Source organism: Phalacrocorax aristotelis, chromosome 6 (genome assembly GCF_949628215.1).
Source record: "Phalacrocorax aristotelis chromosome 6, bGulAri2.1, whole genome shotgun sequence".
NCBI lineage: Eukaryota > Metazoa > Chordata > Aves > Suliformes > Phalacrocoracidae > Phalacrocorax > Phalacrocorax aristotelis.
The window spans coordinates 23,700,163-23,723,473 of NC_134281.1; the positions used below are offsets into that span (position 1 = coordinate 23,700,163).

The following is a 23,311-nucleotide window of genomic DNA, read 5'->3' on the forward strand; positions in this document are numbered from 1 at the left end:
CGCCGCGCCGGGCGGGCGGGCTGTGCCGGCCCCGCCGTCCCAGTGCCGCAGGGCAGAGCAGCGCAGCGCGGGGGGCCGTCAAGGCGGTGGGCCGGGGTGCAGTGTTCGGTGCGGTGCTTGGGCCGCGTTCCCCCCGCCCCGCTCCTTTCCTCCCTCCAGTGCCCGTGTGCGCGCCCCGCGCTGCCTGTGAGTGGCGGCGGCGGCGGCCGCCGCCAAGTCCCGCCTGTTCCGCTCTCCCTGCCGCAGGCGGCGGCGGCGGCGGGTTGGCTTCCTGCGCGCTGTGTCGCTCCCCCTCCCCCCGGCAGTCGGAGCCGCAGCAGCAGCAGCCCGGATCCCCGAGCTATGGCTCTGTGAGAGCAGCACATGGCGGCCGCAGCAGCCATGAGCCCCCCACTAATCCATTCAACTCCCCCCTGAACGGCCACCGACGGCAGCCAGCGCTCCCACCCGGCTCCACCGCTCCCACCGCCCACCCGCAACTACAGCCGCCGCTGCCGCGCCGCCCGGCCCCAGCCCGGACCCCGTCGCCGCCGGGCCCCCGCTCGCCCGCCCGCCGCCGCCGCCCTGTCCTCACCATGGGAGTGCAGGGGTTCCAGGACTACATCGAGAAGCACTGCCCCAGCGCCGTGGTGCCCGTCGAGCTGCAGAAGCTGGCGCGGGGCAGCCTCGTGGGTGGGGGCCGCCAGCGGCCCCCCCAGACCCCGCTGCGCCTCCTCATCGACGCCGACAACTGCCTGCACCGGCTCTACGGCGGCTTCTACACGGACTGGGTGAGCGGCGGGCAGTGGAACCACATGCTGGGCTACCTTGCGGCCCTGGCCAAGGCCTGCTTCAACGGCAACATCGAGCTCTTCGTCTTCTTCAACGGCGCGCTGGAGAAGGCCCGGCTCCACGAGTGGGTGAAGCGCCAGGGCAACGAGCGCCAGACGGCGCAGCAGATCGTCAGCCACGTCCAGAACAAGGGCACCCCGCCGCCCAAGGTCTGGTTCCTACCGCCCGTCTGCATGGCGCACTGCATCCGCCTGGCCCTCATCCGCTTCCACATCAAGGTGAGGAGGAGACGGGCCTCCCGCCCGACCCGCGGCGCCCCGGCCCCCCAGGGGGACAACAGCGCCTCCCTCACCGCCGCTCTTTTGCGCCCCCGCCTCTCACCTCTAAGGCCGCCGCCGCTCTAAGATGGCAGCGGGGGCTTCCCTGGGCCTTGCCAGTGCCCAGCGCGGCAGGGGAAGTGGGGGGGGCGGGTACCCTGCCTTTCCCCTCAGCGCCTCAAAATGTCGTCGAGGCCCGCGGGGGCGGCCCACGTTTCGGCGGCCTCAATCCCAGGGGGATTTTTGCTATTTATACGGTGCTGCTGCTCGCCCCGCCGACTCGCGCAGGCCTCCGGTCTGCGCGGGTCGGCGGGGCGAGCGGCAGCGCCCACGGCCTCCCTGATTCCTCTGGCTGTGAAGCCAGGCCCAGCAGCAAGGGAGGTTTTTGCCTCCATGTTCTTTCGGGGCCGCCGCACCGTTGACTCAAAATGTCCCTTCTTTGCCCAGGCCGCCCCCCCCCCGCTCGGGAGGCTGGGACTTTGATGCCGCAGGTGGGCCGAAAAGATCGTAATCTAATTAATTATTAAGACGAAGGGAATAAAAATTAAAAATGGGTTTAGTTATCGCTCAGGGTGGATTTGCAACAAGTTCCTTACTGAGGCGAAGTGTTCTAGCTTGCGCCGAAGGTGAAATGGCTCGCTCCAAAATAGAGAGGTTTGAGTTTCGTGTTTACGAAGGCGAGGGTTTTGCCCAGCATTGCCCAAATGTATTAATGGGCTTTTGATCAAGCATAGAATAACTCATTCCTTACTCTGTAAGAGCAAACGCTGTGGGGTCAGGAGCACCGGTCTGACAGTTCCTCGGTTAAACTTATTTTAAGGGGGAGCTCCTGTTTTCTGATAACATAAAACTTCAGGCAGGAGCTGGGGTCCGTGATGATCTCGCACTGACACCAAGACCGCAATTTCAAAGGCTGCAGACTATTAACGTGTCCCATCTCTCTGTACAGCATTCATGATTTACGAGCAATTGTATATATTGAAACACAAGATGCTAGAAAAACAAGCTCTGGGATGAGCTGCAATTTTAAGAGTTGCTTGCTGGCTTTCCTGCTAGGGAAGAAAGAGCAGCAGGAGTGAGGTGCATACTTGTAGGCTTTATTATCGTAATTTACTTTTGTGTGTAGAAAAATATTATGCAACCTTTAGAGTTGCATGCTTGATCACTAGCAGCAGCTTAACGTTATCTGGCTTCTGTACTGCCCTTTAGTCGGATTAGAAAAATTCTGGACGGGTTGCAGCCCTGGGGTAAAGATGGCTCTCTCGAAGGAGCTCACCCAAAAGGTGACTTTGGGTGAAGTTTCTCCTAGTTCTGCCAATGGGGTGAGAATTGCTGTTATTCTCTCTTAGCGCCCTGCTTGCTCGGCCAGAGCCATCCTTGGAGAGCGCGTTCCCTTCAGCTCTCTGCTCAAGGGGCTGGTGTGAAGGCACCCCGCCCCGGGCAGGCAGCGGGCACCCAGCCCGGTTGGAGGTGGAAGTCTCACCCTGCGGTGGCCCTGGCCGTGCTCGGCCCTGGCAGGCCAGTCCCTGCTGTGGCAGGGATTGGCCCGCTGGGGCCACCGTGCTGGGCAAAGTGTGTGTGGAACAAACTGGAAGCGGAGGTGAAGCTTGTTCTTGCAGGGCACGTCGAGCTCTGCCAAACGTGATGTCTTGGGCTTGATGCTTGGTTAAAGTGAAGAGGTTAGGGCCATGTCTGCTGTAGTAGCGTGTTTTCCTGGTCAGCATAGAAGCAAAGTCATGTACATGTTCTGGATACGAATGATGGTGGGAATTTGAATGGCAGCAAAAACGTCCTCTCATTTGAACTCTTTTTTTTTTTAGCTAGGAAGTACTTTTGTTCTCTAAGCAAAAAGTTTTAGGGACCATGGTATTTACCTTGATCTGTTTGTGGGTGCATTATAAACCTTCCTTAATTTGTTATTGAGACTTAGCGATCATTCGTAAAAGCAATGAATGGGGTAAAATACGGGTTTTTTTTTTCTAAAATGTTAAACTGGTTACTTTGTTTAATGCAAGATTGAAATGCATAGTATGCAACAGGAAGTCAGCAGTTTTGATATTGATAGGATTTTGGTATTTGTAGTAGTCTTGTGGCATGCTGAACCATCTGTTAATCCTTTAAATGCATTTTGTTTCAGACCTGGTTTGTTTCTGTTGAAGTACATTATATCCGAATAAAGTTGCCACATTTTACAAGGGTGTCACCTGTAGCACTTTGTTTACTTTCAAGCTTAGCTGCAGCTTAGCTCCTTTACAGTTTCTGAGTAATAGGCCTTATTCTTAATCTCTGGAAACAGTTCTAGGAGTGAGAGGACACATCAGACTGAGTCCCTTTTCTATCACTTAAAAAAAAAACAAACAACAAACAACCCGAAACAATGAATCGAAGACAAAACGCCCACTATTTCGATGGGGAAGGTTTGCGGGGTGGGTATTTGTCTGCTGAAGGTTAGCACTGTGAGTTGGCAAGTGCTCATTACCAAATGCTGGTGCAGGGGGCAGCAGGGACAGTTTGTTGCTCTTGAGAACGTTCGTATCGCTGTGCCACCCATGTGCGTGTCCAAACTGCACTGATCCTCTGAACTGGTCAGCTGTCTTGGGGACGGGAAGGATATTGGCAATTCCCATTTGATGCTTCATTTGTACAGCTGTTGAGAAACTGTGGATAGCTCTGGTTTTAATTGATTCATCTTTAGGTTGGGAAGTATATTTCACCGTTACAGGGGTAACAGTCATCATATACACATCAAAGATACTGCTGTACTTAAATCACATTCCTTTTCTGCTTTTCTCCTTCTCTTTCAAAACTTATTATCTTTCTACCTCTGCTCTGTCACATACATCGTTTTTTCTGTAAACCTTAATCCAGTTTTATTGACGTTCTCCCTCATGCACACTTTCTAGCAACCCTCCTGGTGGGCAAAGAGCAAATGCATCTTGAAGGTGTGATTTTTATTTGCGTGTATGGGTGATTTTATTTATTTACATATGCTGCCAAATTCTAGTGTTTTCTCACTTTGTTTTGAGAAGTTGGGTTTGAGAATACCGATTAACTTTAAATATGAAACTGATTTCCATATTTTCAGGAAACGTTTGAGCCTTGAGTAAAGGTTTCTGTGCAGAGCTAGGGACTGGCTGTGAATTTAATCTATTTTGGTAATTAGAGGGGAGAAAGAGTAATGCCTTCCATCCAGAACAATTATAAATCACTTGCAGAGGATTTCAGCAGGATGTAAAAATACCAGGTTCCTCCACGTTATAACGAATATCCGACTGGTTTTTAGCTTAATTGTGACCTGGTATTTTTCTGTTTGGGGGAGGGAGAAATAATTCTTAAAAGAAATTTTCATGCAAAGCAGGTTTTCTAAAATTTAAATGTTTAAGCAGCAGAGATTTTAACAGCTTTAATACTTTGGTGAAACTTTGTTTTGTTCTCAGTATCAAAATGTGCATGTGCCTGTTTACTTGGACAGGATTTTCTCTTTATGATCCAGCATCATTAATGTTTACACAAGTTTTAGACTTGAAAATTATCCCAAACTCCTGGCTGTGATTCCCCCTGTATCCCCCCTCCCTGGGTTCATTTTGAAGTGTGTGTGTTGCCTGGGTATAGTTGCATCTTCGGACTCTCTCCTTTTGTGAGAGCTGTAAGCTATTTCCCTGACTCTCAACTTGTTAGAGTTTTATGCTGCGGGCTAATTGTACCTTGGTAAATACAGCTCTCTTTCCTATGAGAGTTCAATTATTTGAACATGGATTCTGGTATTACCTAAACGTACTGCAGCTTCATGCTGGTAGCTTGCTGTGTTGGATAGCTCTATAAAATGGGAAGGGAGGGAACTGGAGGCTGTGGAGGTAGAGGAAATAGTTTATAGGAGATCAGAGCTGCACAGTTTCCTCTTGTATTACCTGCACACCCATGACACCCCTAATGCTGCAAAAAGAGTTCTTACTTTGGTTTTTATAGACGACCTGTTGTTGTCATGCATGGAGAGATGTTGATTCTAGATAGATTTAAATTATGTACATATATCTACCCTTAATAAAAAAAAAGAAACCTCTGGGGATTTTCCTAATTTAAAACATGTAAACACTGGGAGAGGTGGTGTGTGCACGAAGCCTAAATTGCCCTCCTTGAAATATCTTTAAAATTTTCCAAAGATGTTTACAGTCACTTCCAATTTTGTGTACAGCAGGCACACGTTATGCTAGGCAACAGTATCACTATTAGAAAAAGTAAATATGCTTTTTTTTCTCACATACAAAAGTAAATTTCTGGAATACTCTGATACAGTCCATCAAGCACATTTCTGAAGGAGTAACATTTTCTTAAGACTCTTAAGGTGGCAGTAGGAGTAGTTAGACCTTAGCGAGCTGGTTATTGATTGTAGGAATGTGTCAGAGAGTGAGGTGCTGGCTGTTCAGCTTCCCAGGATTTTGCTTGAAAGGGAACATCTGTTGAAGCTATATAGGAAAAGCAAAATTTTACATACCTCACTGGGAGACTGTAATTCAGTGTCAGGTAAGGCAGGAGTAGAGAAGGAAAGGTCACTGCAAATTTGCTGTTGAACAAAAACTCTCCTGAGAGACTTTGCTGAGAGTAATTTTGCAGATGACTCTGGGACCATGGGAGTGGGCTGTAGAGGTGTAGGACTCTCTCACTCCTGTTCTGCAGGGCTTCGGCTGCAAGGAAATAAATATCATCACTGGCACTAACGCTGTAGTTATGCATTATGTGGAGACTGAAGCTAATAGTTTTGTACTATTCTTTTTTGGGATAGCTTGCTATGTCGTTAAAATTGAATATCTGGTGAGGGTAGGTTATACCAACACCCAACTTCTGTGGGGTTTTCTGAATCACTGAATGTTTATTACATTATCATGTAGATAGTTAAAAGGATTAGACATCAAAAACAGTCAGCTCGCTTTGTTTTTGCGCGCTTGTGTGCATACCGTAGTTGTAGTGGTTCCTGATGGTGTGTGGGGCTGTAGGTACTAACCTGTCATTGTGGGTGTTTTTTGTTTTAGTATAATCTTCTTGATAAGAAAGGGTTGGTTTTATATTTCCAATGTTAGGGATTGGCCCACGTCTCCCCTGCACAACATGGCTGTTCTAGTCATCTGATTGCCGTAGCCCAAAATATGTGCTTTGCTAGGCAACGTGAGTGGAGAGGTGAAGTTTGGGCTATAAACTTGAAGTAATATGGTACCATCAGAGACAGCTGTGCATAAATGAATAGTCTGAAAGTGGAAGGAGGAAAAGATTTGGCTTAACACAGCGAGATAGACATTTGAAAGGTCAAGAAAGTTACCCCTGTTCATCTAGGGTTATGTTTGTTTCTTTTAAAACAGGGCTGCAAAACTTAGTGATCATATGATTGCTTTTTAAGGGAGCATCTTGGCTTGCTGAACTGCTTAAGTATCCACAGCCTTAAGGTTAATAAATAGTTACTTCAGATTAGTTCAGTAATACATAATGCCACTTCAGTGCATAGGCTTCCAGAACTTTTTATTGTGTTTGAGTGCTTCTTACATCCTGTCTGTATGTGCTATGTCATTGGATATTAAAAATTACTTTAAATATATTGCAAGCGTTTCAAATGCATGTATATAGTGTCAGAAAGACACAATATATCGTAATACATATGATAAATTAGTACTGTGATTTAGCACTGTAGCTAATTACTCTGTCTTCCATTATAGGTTGCACAGAGCATTGAGGATCATCATCAAGAAGTAATTGCTTTCTGCAGAGAAAAAGGTTTCCATGGTTTGGTCGCATATGACTCCGATTATGCATTGTGCAACATCCCTTACTATTTCAGTGCCCATGCCCTAAAACTGAGCCGTAATGGGAAAAGTCTCACAACAAGCCAATACCTAATGCATGAAGTTGCCAAGCAACTGGACCTGAATCCAAATCGCTTTCCTATTTTTGCTGCTCTTTTAGGTAAGTGAAGTAATAAAAGGACTCGATGCTGCTAGTCAGACTTATGATTTCAGTTTCTCTTAACCATTTTAAAATATGTGTGTATAATTTGACAAAGCACCTTGGGAAAGACACTCCATTGTTTCAGACATTCCTGTTATACTTGAGGTAGGACGGGTGCATCTTTATGAGGCCAGACATGCCAAATTTGCAGAGACCTGCAAGCGATGCAAATTTTGGCTGTGTAGGAACAAGAGTAGAAAGTAAGAATTCTGCAAAGCTCTACCTAGCCAAAATGTTCTCAGTGGGTGGGGGTAATTGGGACAATTGTGGTTCTACTAGCTTTGGTCTTACATAGTATATGAGGTCTACTCTTAACAATACACTTCCCAGACTGGGAAAGCATACCTCTGTCTTGTTCTGTATTCTACCTAAAAATTACATATATGGAGTGAAGATGTTTGGAGTGGAAGGGCTTGTTTTTCCCTCAGAAATGAGTATTGAGCAAACATGACAGCACATCAGCTGTAGAGAATAGCTGTCATACTCTCTTAGATGGAAAAGTGAATTAATTACTAATACAGTTGACTCCAGTGAATATGATCTACTTAGAACAGCATTCTAACTTCTTTTTGGGTAAATGAGCATGGAGCAGCCATGTTCTTGATTTTGTTGTACTGAGAAAACAAATGAAGAAAACTAGATTTTCTATTTTCTCACTGACTTTGTGTTTTAGTATGGGTACATGGTAGAAGAATAAAACTTCTCATTTGAAAGCTGTGAATGAGAGAGGCTATGTATATGTATGCTTCAGCATACTAATATTTTAGTAGCCTTTAATATTAAATTGTTTCTAGTCCAGGCAGGTACCTTCCATGTTAAGAAGGAAAGAACCAATGCATCTTACAGTGGAAAGCCACAAGTGTTTGACAAGTTGAAGTTGCTTTTTATTAGTGTATGTTTTTTAATATCCAGAGTGGTTACCTGCCTGCATGGCTGTATGGAGGAACGGCAGATGATTGGTTAAGCTGTAATTTAAAACAAAAGCTGTGTAAATTGCATGACAGACTACTATTGGGAGGCTTTGTTTTGGAGTCTATAAATAAGTTGTTGCATGCCAATTCAGTGAGTAAGAATTACTGCTTGAAAAGCAGTTTCACAGTTTCAGTTATGGAATTAACGAGAAGTACATGTGAATGACATCATTTTAACTTGTCACAGAATTACAGCTGCATGGCAAGTTGAGGCATTGCTTGGTTATATTAAATAGTACATGAAAAATATTCTGGTATAGTTTCTTAAGGTGGTGTAATTTTATGCAAGAAGCTCTTGAATATTTTTCTCTCTTGATATCTTACGTGAGAAAATACTTCTCAACTTGCTCTTAGGAGAAAAACTTGAGGTCATTTCACATGATTACTAGAGAGATGTTTGGTAGCGCCTTTTTTTTTTTTCTGAATTGGTACTAACGTTAAAAAACACAGTTCAACTACAAGTTTAGTTTTGTGTATTCTTTTGCATTTCTTTTGTGTGTGTGTATTCAGTATCAGTAAGCAGAATAAAGTTTATAGAAGTCAGGGTTAGAAGAGAAGATACTTTGGAGGTCTTCCTGCAATGAGGGTGTTGGGAGGTGGTTTTTATTATTTTTTTTTATATATATATTAGTGAATATTATGAAACCTAGGTATTTGGTGATATAAACAATGCTTACAACAAACAGATACTGTTTGACTTAAAGTACTGGCAACATTTTTTAACTTTTGCAACCTTAGGAATACAAGAACTTCAATTTTTTTAGTAAAATACTAACTGCATGGAGGCACATAATTCTATGTAGTGTGGCATATGTTTAAACTAGGGTAGCTCATTCAGATCTGAATTTTTATATTTTTTATTTAATATCTGAGGGCTTGTCTGGGTTCACAGGTTATTCTGCCTTTGTTCCTGTGGCCTTTTTGGGTGTCTTTTGAACCTGATAAGTAGAATGAGGAAAATCACAATGGGAAAGAAAAAGTGAGCACTTGATTACATGGGAAGGCATATGAATCTGTTACACTGCTCTTCTGTTCTGAGTACATCAGTGTAACCCCCCATACTAGTACCTTGTTTAGGAATAAATTACTGTATTCTGAAATAATTGCAGTTAAACTGCTGGTTTAATGTTTTCAATTACAGAAAGACAAAGCTATCACAATAGCTGTATAAGTATTCAGCTTTAGGTCTGCAAATCTGTTTCCCTGTGTATGGAAAACTTAAATGTCTTTGTTTTCAGAAGCTTTCTTGTTATAACTTCAAGGGTCAATTTTGGGATGCTGAAAGGAATAAAAAATCTTGAATGATTCAGCTGAACATTCACCAGTTGGAGGAGCCTGAGGAATGACACCTAAATGGTTAATTTAAAAAATGTTCTCAATGGCAAATTATTTGGGATGGAGTTATGTTCAGGGATAAAGTCTCTATTGAAATATTCCAGCAAAATATTTTTCTGACTATACCAACTAGGCAAAGTTTTAAAGATTACTTTCTGGGAAGGTTATGTATACACCGTGGCTTTTTGGTTTGTATTGTAACTTTTTCCTTCTTACAGCTTTTCATGCAGAAGGGTTTTGTAGTTCTAGCTTTATAACGTAAGGAGTATCCTTGTCATGGGTAGTTAACATGTGGCCAAGATACTGTGTCCTCTGAGAATGTGCTCTTAAAAAGTTCTATCCTAATTGCTGTTGATGTAAACAGGGAGTTGATTTGGGTTCTTCTGTAAATTGTGACTCAAATACTTCAGAATGATTAAAAAAAGAAAAAAACCAAGCTTCATCAGTAGAAAAGCACACACAGTGCGAGGTATAGGGCTGTAATTCATTGAACTCTTTAGAAAGGGCAGTGGCTTCAATTAGTATCTAATAGGTTTTAGTTTTTTTTAAAAGCAAAGGCACCCGCTGTAATAAGCCATTAAAATGGGAAAGATCAATACTTGTTGAGGTTGTTCAGCCAGGTCAAGAACTAGAGGTTACTTATGTAACGTTGATCTCTTTCCCACTGTGACAGTACTTTGTAACGTGTTTAGTTATGTAGTCTCATTCTGTTTCTCAGTAAAAGTTTAGAACTACATCAGGTAAGTTCAGGAATTACTTCTTATTTGGACTACAGAAGACACTGCTGCACTGCAACATCCTAAATTCTACGATTCAGTATGTGGTGAGAATTGATCAAATGGTGAGACTGGCTTATGTGTGTGTTCAAGGGGATGGAATTAACTGAAATGACAAATGGAGACCAAACAAGATTGAGGTTTTGGTGGAAGGGAGAGAAGCTCTGACTATTTTAAAACGTAATCTTAGCATCTGCAGGAGTTATTGTTAGTTATCACAAAACCGTTCAGTGGTCTGGCTGTAATTGATTTTTTTCAGACCTGTATTTTAAAGGCTGTCTAATCCTACCTTGATTAGATTAGTAAGAGTGTAGCTGTTATATACAAACTTGATAAATGTTTCTGATGTGAGTTTAAAGTTTGGCTCTTAATGAAGAAACATTATAATGTCTCCTTGCTGGAGATTTCAGCAGTGGGTGAAGTATTGATTGGACACAAAGACTTCTCTTTCTAAGAGGGCATCTACTAGTCGCCAGGCAATGGACAGCTTTCTTGGTTTTCACATGTTAAAGAGCATTAAAAGCAAACTAAACTATTTTACAAGCAAAATATTATGAAAATAAAGAATTGTCATAGTCAGAGAACCTTGTCATAGTCTTCATGAGTAGGTGAGAGTTCAAGATAATAGTCCAAACTGTGAAATTAAAAAAAAAAAATCTGTACATATATTAACAGCAGTGAGAACTACGCATTCACTGCTAAGCTGCTGCTCTATAAAACCAGATATTGAAAATATCCTTAAGTTTTCTACCAGAATTGTAGTAATACAGTTTGGAACCACAGACACTGAACTCTGTCAGTGGTTGATTAGTTAGTCTTTGATTAATTCAAATATTTCAAATGTTTCCTAGTAAGAATTTTTTAGGTGTTTTTTCTGAGTGTGATGTGGTTTGGGAAAAAAAACCACCCCCCACCCCACCCAAAAAACCCTAACCAACCCCAAACAAAGCAAAACAAAAAAAAACACCACAAAAAAACCTCCCAAATTTCAGCGATCTTCCATTTGGTATGAACAGCTTGGTAAACATAGCCGCTATCTCTATTCATTGAAACAACTACATAATTTCCCAATTATCTTGATGCTGCTAGCCCAGGCTCCTGTCTGACCTGGTCAGGTCAGCAAAAGAAATGTCAGGAATTGGGAACCTGCTACATGTTGTTGGAGCTGCCCGCATTTCTGAGGGTTACATAAATCTGCCTTGTGGCTTGCTGCTTGACCTAGGCTGTGTGATGGAGCAGAGCGCATACTCCAGAGGCAGCTCTGATGTAGATCAGTAATGACACATGCTGGATGCAGGAAGGGCTTACCAGCTTGTGTCGGAGAGCAATAGAGTGTGTTCTTACACTGTTGCATCTGCATTACTGAATCCTGTTGAGGATCCCCTAACAGGATATGCCAGGTCAAGGTTGACACCCTGTGTCATGACTGGCTCTGTTTCTTCTCTAAGTGAGCTGGGATTCATGGAAAAGTGCTCCTCAAACAGAGGAAAGTATATCTTGCTGCAGCAGCAGCATGCTAATTAGCTTTTTCTGGAATAACACAAAGATATCTGCAAGTTTAATCTCTCTTTTTTTAATCCTAATGATCAGGAATTGAGGACTTACTGCAAATCTGTTTTGCTGCATGTAGAAACAGTGTGTAACATTTGATGGTGTACTTAAATAAAGTTCTGCATTATGTTTTAGGTAATCATATTCTACCTGATGAAGATTTGGCTTCCTTTCATTGGAGTTTACTTGGTCCAGAGCATCCGCTAGCTTCACTTAAGGTACAAATTGAACACAACTATGAGCAATTAAGCTAAAATCAATCATAATGGTTAGAGCAGTGTAATAGGTTAATTCACAGCAGCTATGCAGGTCTCTTGTTCTTGGTCACCCTCTGGTGTCTCAGTCTCTCTCTGTTGACTGCAGAGGATACCTGGGGCAATTAGCTTTACAAGGCTAAACTTAGCCTTTGTGATCCCCCTCAGTGCCCTTGAGTTACATGAGCCATACAGCTTCAGTGTGGTTTGGCTTTGAGTAGCTTCTTACTCTCTTCTGTTTTTAAGAGAAGAATTTCTTGTTTAGTCATGTTCTTCAGCTGACAAGAATAATTAGCTGGATATCTTCCTACCATGTTTTATTTTCTACTGATCTGAGTTTGTGTGTCACAGTCAGTTTTCTGTACTACTTAAAGTGTAAATGTGCTAGAGAATAGGTTACACAAGGAAGCTAACGTGGCCTTCAGTAGAGGGGTTTTTTTTTTGAGACAAGTAACTTGTGTCTGATGCTCTTAGTTTACAGTATGTCTGTTCTGCTGCTTCATCACACTTGCTTTGTGCATCTGCCAAGCAGACAGCTATAAAAGGGAAACAGGACACATCAGAGAATGGGATAAGAGTGACCTTTCTTTCTCCCTGCCACAATAGACATATCTCTTTCCCTTCTCCTAAGGTGTACCATGAAGCAAATCAATTTGCTTGTAATAAGTTCTGTAAGACTGTTTTGTTATATCCGCAACAAAAATAGGTGGGTTTTTTTCTCTTCTGTTCCAAAAGTTTATTAAGCATTAAAAACTTGTAACTAATTTTGCTGAAGGTAGAATTTAAAAACAGATTCAAGATTTTCAGCAGAGTTTTAAGGCTTGCATGTGTATTGCTTAGCGAACAGCTGTGACAATTTGATGTTGCGCTCATCCCCTATTTTGCTGCCGCTCCTGTGCTTAGAAAGGTAAGTGTCAGCACATTGTAGTGGCAAAACAAAATATGCATGCATGTATGTTTGCTACTGAGATTAAAAAATGAAAGACTGGAAGAATGTGCCTATATTTTCATTTTTTACTAAAAAAGTTAAAATGTAGGACGTCTTTCAAAGTGGTTGATAACTTTCTGATGTTCAGAATACTCTTCTGTGTTTTAAGCTGAGTAGACTTGTTTTACAGCCAGTTCAAAATACGACTTTAGGCACCTAGACCTTCTAAAAAGCCTTCTAAGTATAGACTGAATTACTTGACTAGAAGGAAAATTAAGTATTAGTCATATTTGCTTCTAGACTTACATCTTCAGTGGAAACACCAATTGGGCTGGCATCCTAAGGAAATGAAACTTCTTTCCTTAGAGCATCTCTGGGCTGCCTTACGTAGCCCTCCCTGTATTTATTTAATCTGTTGGCCAGTGTTAATCAGATTTGAAAGCAGTTCCCAGTCGGCTGTTACAGGCTCTGTGAAAACTGGGACACTGTTATCAGTGAAGAAGACCCAAATTAGTCCCCTTACTGAGGGAAAAGGCTAACACAACACAATTTGTTTAATTTCACAGCAGCTTGCTGGCCAGTCGTTAAGTACGTAGCCCCAAACTAACCACAATGTTTGTGTCCTGGCTGATAATGATGTCAAAGGGAAAGAAAGAAGAAGGGCTAAAGCAACAAGGACACAAGCCTGCAGGAAACCAATCTTCATTAGTTACTGGTCATGGAACAACTTTTTTTTATCTTCAGTTTCAACACTGCTCGTGGGTTGAAATTATAACTTTTCAGTAGCTCATTAATTCACCGTAATTTCATTTGACATACTAGTATGTCAATGATGTCATTACAGCTCTCTCTGTAGAGACCTCTTCTGTTAATTGTAGATGTGCAGAAAGCAATATTTCTTGTAGATTTTATGAATGCTTAAAAAAAAACCCTAAAAGACATGTCTATATTAGCCAAAGCTTGATAGCAAGAAGTAGTTTCAGAACAGTTAAAAAAAGTGCAAGCTGTCATGAAAACTGGAAGTCAGGGGAGAAGTTGTTGTGGTTACCCAGGATGTCATCCCTGGGTTATACTTAAAACCTTTGCTTTGTTGCATCTATTTAGAGTTACTATCAAGTATTCTTCATACTCAGGAACCAAGGGCTCTAACTCCACACCTCATTGAACTGAGGATTTAGAAAACTTTTTCACTGTGTAAAGATTTTAATCTTTTGTATCTAAGCCAGTACAGTCTTGAACATCAGAGTTAACGTATTCAGTTCCCAATGGCCTGATTTGTTGCTTTTCAGTGAGAACTATGACAGTTAATACTGTACAATTTATTTTCTGCATTCTTTCTCAATCTGATGTAGCAAAATGGTTACTCTTAGTACGACAATCAATTAAAAAGGGTAACTTAGAAAAGACACTGCCAGTCTTTGCTGATAGAAAATCAGGGTATTTGCTCAGGTGTCAACATAATGAGGTGGAAAAAAGCAAAACTGAGGAACCTACACCTCTGTTTTAAAGAGGAACATGAGGGTGGTGCATTCATCTAGGAACAGCTGAGTTCCTAGCTGGAAAAAGGGAGGGAAATGGAAACCTGAACAAAGAATCCCTATTTCACATCTAGAAGGAAATTAATCTAGCAGTCAGGACAAGATCTTTACATGGTGGATAAAAAGCTGTGCCTTTCAGAATACACCAACAATGACCATCAGCTCAGCAGAACTGTTAAACTTCCATGGACAAATTTAAATTAAGATATTTGAATTCCTATTGCTGCAAACAGGAGAAAGAATCAAACGCTGACACTGCAAGCTGTTCTGAGTTTAGGATCTCATCTGTCTAAATGTCCCTGTGTAAACAAATAATGCATCTAATAGATGTGTAGACCTGTGCTTTTATCCTGTTACTTGGCCGAGAGCAGAGTTCACGGAAATGACCATGACCACCTGAACCAGAAGTTGAAACAAGAAAAGGGTTGGTAGAGTTCCTGAGAAATAATTTGACCACTAGACCTTGTTTGGAAACTAACATTATACTACTTCTTATTTATGCGCTTTGGGATTTATCGTAAGACAAAGACAATTTGGTTCTTATTCTGGGAAAGCTTGTTACAGTATGGAGCTTCAAGATCAACGTATAATACCATCAGAATGATATTAGGAGGGCAGTTTCTTATCTCTGGAATACATTAATACCTATTTGGGAGCACATACTACCGAAAAAGTGCTAACTCCTTATTCACAAGGTAACCTTAGAAACAAGTCTTAATGCAACCTCCCTTTCGAAAAAGTACACAGGGAAACTTTGTCTTCATTTTGTGATGGATTATCTTCCCATTAGGGTGGTTTTGAAAGGATTAATTCATTGGACTGTCCTTGGCAAACTTTTGATATGCCTGCCATACAATATTCCACACCTGTATTCACCTGGCAAAATTAGTTAGCTAATCTCCTTGGTTGTTTCCTCTCAGTAGAGAGGCAAAGAGAGATGCTTCAGAAAGCAATCCAAAATATGCAGGTTAGGCTCCTTCTCTGAATTGCTCTAGGAAATTTCCATCTTCCTCTGACTTCAGAGGGTGTCTGCCAGAGGGAGACTAATATGCTAAGTAGGTCCATAGATAATTTGCTGCTGCTCAGATAACAAAGGTGGTACTCTTACGATATGCTTAAAGTAAGTGTCTTTTTTTCTTGTGTGTGCTGAGGGTCATCATATGATGATGCAGGTCAGAAAGGACCTCAGGAAGTCATCTAGTTCAACCTCCTGCTGAAAGCATGGTCAGCTTGAGGTCAGAACAGGTTGCTCAGGGCTTTGCCTAAACTAGTCTTGAAAATCTTCAAGGTTGGAGACTGCACAACCTGTCTGGGCAGCCTACTCCATGGTTTGACAGTCCCAACAGTGAAAATATTTTGCCTTGCATACAGTCTGAACCCATCTTGTTTCAGGCTATGTCTGTTGTCTCTTGGTCTTCCACAGTGCACTACTGTCAAGAGCCTGTCTCCATGTGCTTGATAATCTTTTTGTAGGTATTGGAAGACTGCTGTTAGGTATCTCCAAAGCCTTGTCTTTGCCAGGCCAAATAAGCCCCATTCAGTCAGCTTTTTCTCATAGACCAAGTGTTCCAACTCTTTAACAATCTTGACGGCCTTCTGCGGAACTAGCTCAACTTTTTTGGCATCTGGCTTGAGCCCAAAACTCAATGCAGTGCTCTAAAGGTGATCTAATTAGGGGTAAGGAGCAAGATCCCTCGGTCTGCTAGCTGTGCTCCTGCTACACAAGCCAGGGTGCAGCTGGCCTTCCCTGCTGCCAGGGCACCCTGTTGGCTCATGTTCAGTTTGCTGTCTTCCAAGAGGCCCAGGTCCTTTTTGGCACAGCTCCAGTCTGTAGGGTAGTCAGGGCTTATTCCTGCTCAGGTGCAAGACTTTACTTTTGTACTTGTTGAATTTATTAAGGTTCCCATTGGATCATTCCTCTAGCTTGTCTAGTTCTTTCTGAATGGCAGCCCAGCCCTCAAGTTCATGGTAGCATGCAGGATTGTCACACAGGTTATCTCAGATGAAGTCTGTCTGTATCACATATTTGGCTTGTTTTTTTACTCTCTGCTTTTCTTTTTGATATTATTTTTGTTCCTCTGTTTAGAACTGGTTTTCTTAGAGTCCTCTCTGAGTATAAATTGTTAGCAAATGATCTCCATGTTGTGTGTATACTTGTTACCATCAAGACATGCAGAAGTAGAAGGAGGTCAGCTTCCCTACCAGGATGGAGGGAGGGGGAGAGGGAATTTCTAATTTAATAACCCGATCTTCAGGGAAAAGCTGAGTTTTGCTGCTTGGAAAGCATTTTAAATCATCCAGGGAACTTCTTGCCTCTTCAGAAAGCTTGTCATTAGATCAGATGCACTACAAGCTCATTAAGATTAAATGTTTTTAACATTGAAAGGCTGATACAAGTTGTATACAGTTTGGATGCAATTTCTAATAGAAATTACTAGCCAAAATAACAAAACCCAAGCAATTTATTGTAGTTTTCTTCGTATCTTCAGCCTTTTCTCTTGCTAGTGGAAAAAAAAAATGTTCCCTATGTGTCACCTCACAGTAACTCAATGTGCAAGGTCTCTTTTTTAATGGTTTGAAAATAAAACTAAACTGATTATCTGTTTCCACCAGGCACAATAATAAATGCTGGTGATTGTGGTGATCAGCTTTTTTAAAGGCTTCACTTACTGGAGACAGTGGGCAACTGGAGTTGTCCCAGTATTGGGGAGCTTTTCCCAAGAGTGAGTGGCCACGTGGTGTTTAGTTTCCAACTGAGGCTGAACTACAACAGTAGCTTAGGTACCTTCCACAGTATCCTAATAAGCCCGTGGAGTTATGCATATGTGAGTTTATTCTCCTTTAATAAAGCATTATGCAAGTTCATTTGTCAAAACTAAGACATTTTTATCTTGTAGCTTCTGGGCTTCTACTGTTCCTCTCTGTCTTTCGTTTTGACAAATACCTATGTAGAATTAATGTCCTTTCCCCACATAATCTTTTCAGAGTGCATTAATAGGTTGCTTGTGATTTTTGTCAGTGGTCTGTTGGGAGATTGAAGTAGTCCTTTCACAATTAGCAAAGAAACATGCTGTTTTCAGATGTCATGCTTTCTAACCTGATCGCCTCCATGTGTGATCCACCTCCATGTTTGCCTTTCTAGAATTGATTTTCTGTGTTGCGGCTTGTCTGAAACTCTTCTGTAGCGGATAAGGGGGAAGAAAAAAGCTTCTAGGAAGAAATAGCTTATAATGAGAAATTGGTAAAATAGGATGCTGATTTTGCTCTGAAATGCTTTGTGTGCAACTAAAAGGAAGTTTGAATCACGAATATGTTTTCTGTAACGTTTGCTGATAAGTCTTAATTTTTCCCATACCTAACACTTACAAAGACTTAGCCTATTTTAATGCACACAGCATTAGAAACATTATTTATGATTCATTACAAAATGTACAATTTTGGATTTCTGGAAAGTTCTAAAATGAATAGAAATCTTTTCTTCTTTAATATCAGTAAAGTACATCTCCACTTTTTATTTCTGACTTCTGTGTAGGTCATGACATTTTCAGTTTTGAGAATGTTCTCACATCTGGACTGGATGTCTTTGAAACAGAATGAAATAAAATCCAAATGTCTGAAATGCATCTAAATCTGTAATAGATACTTTCAGAAGGTCTCACTTCAGGAATTAAAAATATGCTCCAATGTTTGTTTATGTCCAGGCTGTTTGTTTAAAAGCAGCTAAACTGGGGGCGATACACGTAATAAGCCCTTATTATGTCTCAGTTGAGCTTCATAGTTCTAGGGTCTGAGCTGAATATTAGCCCTAGAGTGATGTGATGTCTTCTCTTGATGCAAACTGCTTACAGTTTATTAAGTATTACTGTCTTGGAGATCGCATAAAAGTAATGATAGATTGCTTACTCCTTTTATCCACTGTAAATATGTTGCTTCTCTTTGCGTATTGGGTGCAAAATTTTGTCATCAATATTTGTGACTGTAGCTTACACGCAAATGTGATCTATATTTAGTATTGTTGTATATATTCAGAACACACACTAGTCAAAATCTAGAATTTACTCTCTGAAATAGAAATAATTACTGTGCCACTGACTACACTAAACAGAACTGTTTTTAATTTAGGCTCATTAAATGTGGAGCTCATCTCTGGTAGAGAATGACCACATATAGAATCAATATCCTCATATTTGTAAAACATAGACATGAAGAGAAGAAAATTAATAAAAATGGGAATCTGGGCAAAAATCCCATGGTCTAAATATGAAGGAGGCAGTCTAAGAAATTGCATAATCAGTGGATCAAATAAGGGCAGGAAAGGCAGACTCAATATAAAATAAAAAGGGGTTGTAATACAGATTTTAAAGTTGTGAAGATAAAACTAATGAAGTATTAATCAGAATTTTACATAAACATTTCTGACAAGGCTGAATTGTAATATTTTCTAGTAGAGTATGATACCTTTGTGTAGAATGCAAGCATAAAGATTTTTCGTGTGTTCTCATATCTTAAAAAATAGGACTGTTAAATAATAATGATCTCTTAAGTCTTCAATCACTGAATTTTGCAAACAGGCAGATAAAATATGCTAAAAGCTAAAACCTAGCTGCCCCATAGGCATGGAGGGAGTGCTCCAGAATTGTACAGAGGTTCCAGACAGAATTTTTAGGAATTCCTCAGGCATCCTCTAAAATTTAGGACATGTAGTTGGAGACCTCTTTCCTGCCCCTCTGAGTGTGCTCATTGTGCAGCACAGAGGGAAAGTAGCAGAAGCTGCCTATGGTTCAGTAGTTTTTCAGACCCAGCTAGCAGCACCGGTCACTGCTTTTAATTTTGCAATGGTCCATGATGGTTGCTTGACCTCAAGTTTCTATACCCCATATAGAATCACGCACTGCATGTAAGAGCAGTAATTCCCGTAATCATATGCTGAATAATCCTCAGTTTATTTTCAGGAGGAGCCTATTGGGAGTGTTGAGATGGAAGTCCAGGGTTTCCAGGACTATCCAGTTCCCCTCCTTTCTCCATGTGGACACGAGAAGGGATCAGGCCAAAGAACTGAGTCTAGAACTTCCTGGTACAGCACATCCATCTGCAGCTGCCAGTCGCTGAGCTGCGGGAGCTTCGCCTGTAGGGACTTTGGACGTCGTCCCACAAAGTTCTTCCAGCTCTTTCTTCTTGCTACAAAGAGAAGTCTTTTGCTACAAAGTCCAAAATGATCCTTATCTTTTCAAACCCCTGAGTCAGTGACCAGTGAATCAATGGGAATTCATCATTTTCCTAACACCTTGAGCAGGTTGTGCCATGGACTGTAATTTGTAAACAAATCTGTGGTCTGTATGGGTTCAGGTCATTAACTCAGGGGAAATTTTTAGCATGCATTTAAACGTGTGTTTCTCATCCATTTAAAACGGTGAATATGGGAGGTCAGACATATCTATCATTGGATGGTGAAACATCAATTTTTTAAATGCTGGAATATTTGAACTACTTTATCAATGGAACTATCTTAAGAATTTCCTCTGTGTCTGCAAAAAGAGTAACCAGCCCTATAACCGTGTTGATATTGAAATGCCTGAAAGAGAAAGTAACTATGCTCACATCATAGGAACAAGAGAAATCCATACATCATTCTATGTCTATGTATAAAAATAATTTCTTGCCTGAGTTGTTATATATCATGAGAAGTTGTATGAGTATATTCTACTACAGATACTGAAATATACAAAATTTGAAAACACTAATTATTAAACTGTAATCTTCAAATAATGCTTTTTAGACCAATTTCTGTAGAATCTTGAAAATAAGTTTCCTTGAGATACTGATTTTCTCCATTTGTTTTTCAAATCCTCCCTTTTCTGTGTACATAGAGATCTTCTTCTGAGTGGATCTCTCTCATCAGTTCTGATACCACTTTACATTCAGAATATAAACTGTCAAAATATTTTCTGGCATGTATATATATGTATAGATACAAAATGGATGTATCCACATTAGACAAAGCATTTTGGCCTAGAGGAAATGTCCAACTAGAAAGCAGTAAAATAATTACTATTGTTGACCTTGTTTGTTGTTGGAGCTGATACTTAACTAGCAAAGATTTACATAGAGGTGAGGTTTCACATATATATAAACACTGTAGATAAAAAACATGAGTCATGTTTAAGGTGAAGTCTTAAAAATAAGGTGGAAGGCCCAAAAATATTTAGATATAAATCTGGCAACATGGAATTTGTTTAATATATTTTCAATAAATAAGCAGTTTAATTCTCTACTGTGTAACTGAAATATCTTGGGCTACCCTGTTATTTCATACTGGCATGTATGTTTGTTTGTTTAGGTACGTGCTCATCAGTTAGTTTTACCACCTTGTGACGTAGTAATCAAAGCCGTAGCTGACTACGTCCGTAATATTCAGGACACCACTGATTTGGATGCCATAGCAAAAGATGTTTTTCAACATTCACAGGTAAAGCATAAAGCAAAAATATGGGTTTGGGTTTGGGTTTTTTTTAACCTATGGTGCTATACATTTGTGTTGAAGAATTGCATTCTATAAAAACAGTGCTTTGCATCAGCTGATAATAGGAATCTGTGGGTATATGTAATGTCTTAGATACCCCAATTTCACTTTCCACACTTTCTGAAGGTAAAAATACTGCATATACCCTCAGTGCTTTAAAGTTAAATTCTTGATAACCAAAGGGGTTTTGTAGTCTGGCTTTGTGTACTGTCATTGAGAATTAGTGGTACATGAAGATAGAAATGTAAAGCTTTATTCTTGCATGGATTGACATAATATTTCTTGTCCTGGAGTAGTGCTATAGTCCTCAAAGGTCCATAGGCGTTAATCCTGTATGCGATATGGTATATGTTAACTACTTTACAGTACAGTGCTGACTTATATATGGCATGCCTGGATTTCCTTCTGACAGATCTTTTTTTTTTTTACTTTAGTCTAGAACAGATGACAAAGTTACTCGATTCAAGAGAGCAGTTGCTTATTACTCAGCAACTAACAAACCTATGCCATTTCATCCACCACATTACCTAGGTAAGTAATTAAAGAAGTAAGGATTTTCTTTTTAACTAAAACCTGGCATAACCCTAAATCAGAACTAGTATTATTAGTAGGATCTTACAAATTTTTGTATTTTCTGGCAATTTTCATTGACCTTTGATTATGAGGTTTCAAAAGATTTGCATAGGATATGTGCAGAGGTGGTGTTCTTTCCCAAAAAAGAGGAGGGCAACCTGGACTGATTGTCCATTTAGCTCTTGCTGCATTAGAACACTTGAGTGTGATGCTGGAAACAACTGAAATCTGATGACCGGTTCCAATCATAAAGACAGTTTCTCTTTCTGTTCCATAAAACATATTTCCTGTTTCTCACTTGGACTTACCTGATGTATTTTAGAAATCCCTTTATAGTCTTTGATTTTTTGATGTCATAACATACCTGCTTAAATTGCAGCCATGAATTGTCCTGGCATTGCAGATTATTTTCAAGGCTTACAAATTAACTATATGATGACAGGATTTACCACATACACCTGATTCTTAACACAAAAACATAATTTGAGCTGAAATTTTCTAAATAATTTCAGTATCCATACTGGAATACTAACAGATTTTTCCTTCCCTTTTTTTGGGGTGGGGTGTCTTTATATTCAGAGGCCTTCATTAAAGGGCATTAAGGCTACTCTAGGTCAAATATCCAAATAATAGAAAGCGCCAGCATTATGTGTCTGTGTGACATTGTTTTGGCCAGCTTCTTCGTTATGATATCTCTTGGGCTTTTTTCTTCTAAGCTTCCTTTGATTCCCAGGTAGAATGGCAATGTGTAGTAATGAGAGATACCAAGAACAGAGAGAAGGTGAGACAGGTAAAATAGAATTCACAAGCTACAGAGTATTTTTATTAAAAAGCAAAAATGCATAAAACTGACATAAAAGCATATAGAAAACAGTAGTGGTAATGGAACAAGAATAAATAAACCATAGAAGCAAAAGGATAAACAGGATAACATTTTTGTCAAATATTGAGCATTTTAATGAGTGTTTGGATTTTTTTCTTTTTTTTCCCTTCCTTCCCATTTGTAATACAGCAGCCAGACCAAATCAGTTTGGTATGCCTGGGATAGTACCACCATATGTTCCTTCTCAGATGCTTAACATTCCACAGACCTCACTACAAGCAAAACCTGTGGTAAGTATAGCCCTCTGCTCTCCTCCTTGGGAGAAACCTGCTGTACTCATCAAATCAAAATCTGGGTGGGAAAGGTATATCTAACTTTTTTAGAATGGATGTTCACTGATTAAGTCTGTAAGTACAGTGATGGTCCAGACTCTGGTAGAACAATTTTTGTGGATGTCCAAGATGGCTGAGAATATAAATGTGTACATCTGGAAAATGCCACTTGATTAAATAATGTATTTTATTTTAATAGAAAGGCCTTTTTGTTACCTTCACTTAAGAAAGATCACTTTGTTTTAGGCCCAGCAGATGTCCAATCAGGGTGGGGCCCAAGGTCAGGGTCCATACCCATATAGCCTCTCTGAGCCAGCCATCACCCTGGAAACAGGTGGAAAAAGTCTTTCTGAGCAGAACAACTACAGTAACATTCCTCATGAAGGAAAACATACACCATTGTATGAACGATCTTCTCCAATAAATCCAGCTCAGAGTGGGAGCCCTAATCATGTGGATTCAACCTATTTTCCTGCCTCTTCTACATCTTCGTCCTCTGACAATGATGAAGGCAGTGGAGGTGCAGTGAAGTAAGTTTTTCATGAGGATGTTTTCTTACTTGGCTTCTGTTAAAATAAATTTATTTTCAAAATCATTCGCCAGTATCCTGAAAGTAAGAAATCTGCATATT

General features: G+C 40.7%; 1 protein-coding gene across 3 annotated transcripts in view; it reads left to right on the top strand.

Annotated features, from left to right (window-relative positions):
* Positions 1-14: 14 nt before the first annotated feature.
* The window catches only part of FAM120A (family with sequence similarity 120 member A), a 55,269-nt gene continuing 31,972 nt past the window's right edge, over positions 15-23,311 (top strand). For 2 of the 3 annotated variants that reach the window (XM_075096663.1, XM_075096664.1), the window contains exons 1-7: positions 19-1,049; positions 6,791-7,037; positions 11,848-11,930; positions 20,770-20,898; positions 21,387-21,483; positions 22,538-22,638; positions 22,927-23,210. In XM_075096663.1, coding sequence (XP_074952764.1) covers positions 576-1,049; positions 6,791-7,037; positions 11,848-11,930; positions 20,770-20,898; positions 21,387-21,483; positions 22,538-22,638; positions 22,927-23,210 — 1,415 coding nt within the window. In that variant the 5' untranslated portion in view covers positions 19-575. Of the gene's footprint in view, positions 1,050-6,790; positions 7,038-11,847; positions 11,931-20,769; positions 20,899-21,386; positions 21,484-22,537; positions 22,639-22,926; positions 23,211-23,311 lie in introns of all 3 variants that reach the window. The other variant, XM_075096665.1, reaches the window with a different exon arrangement.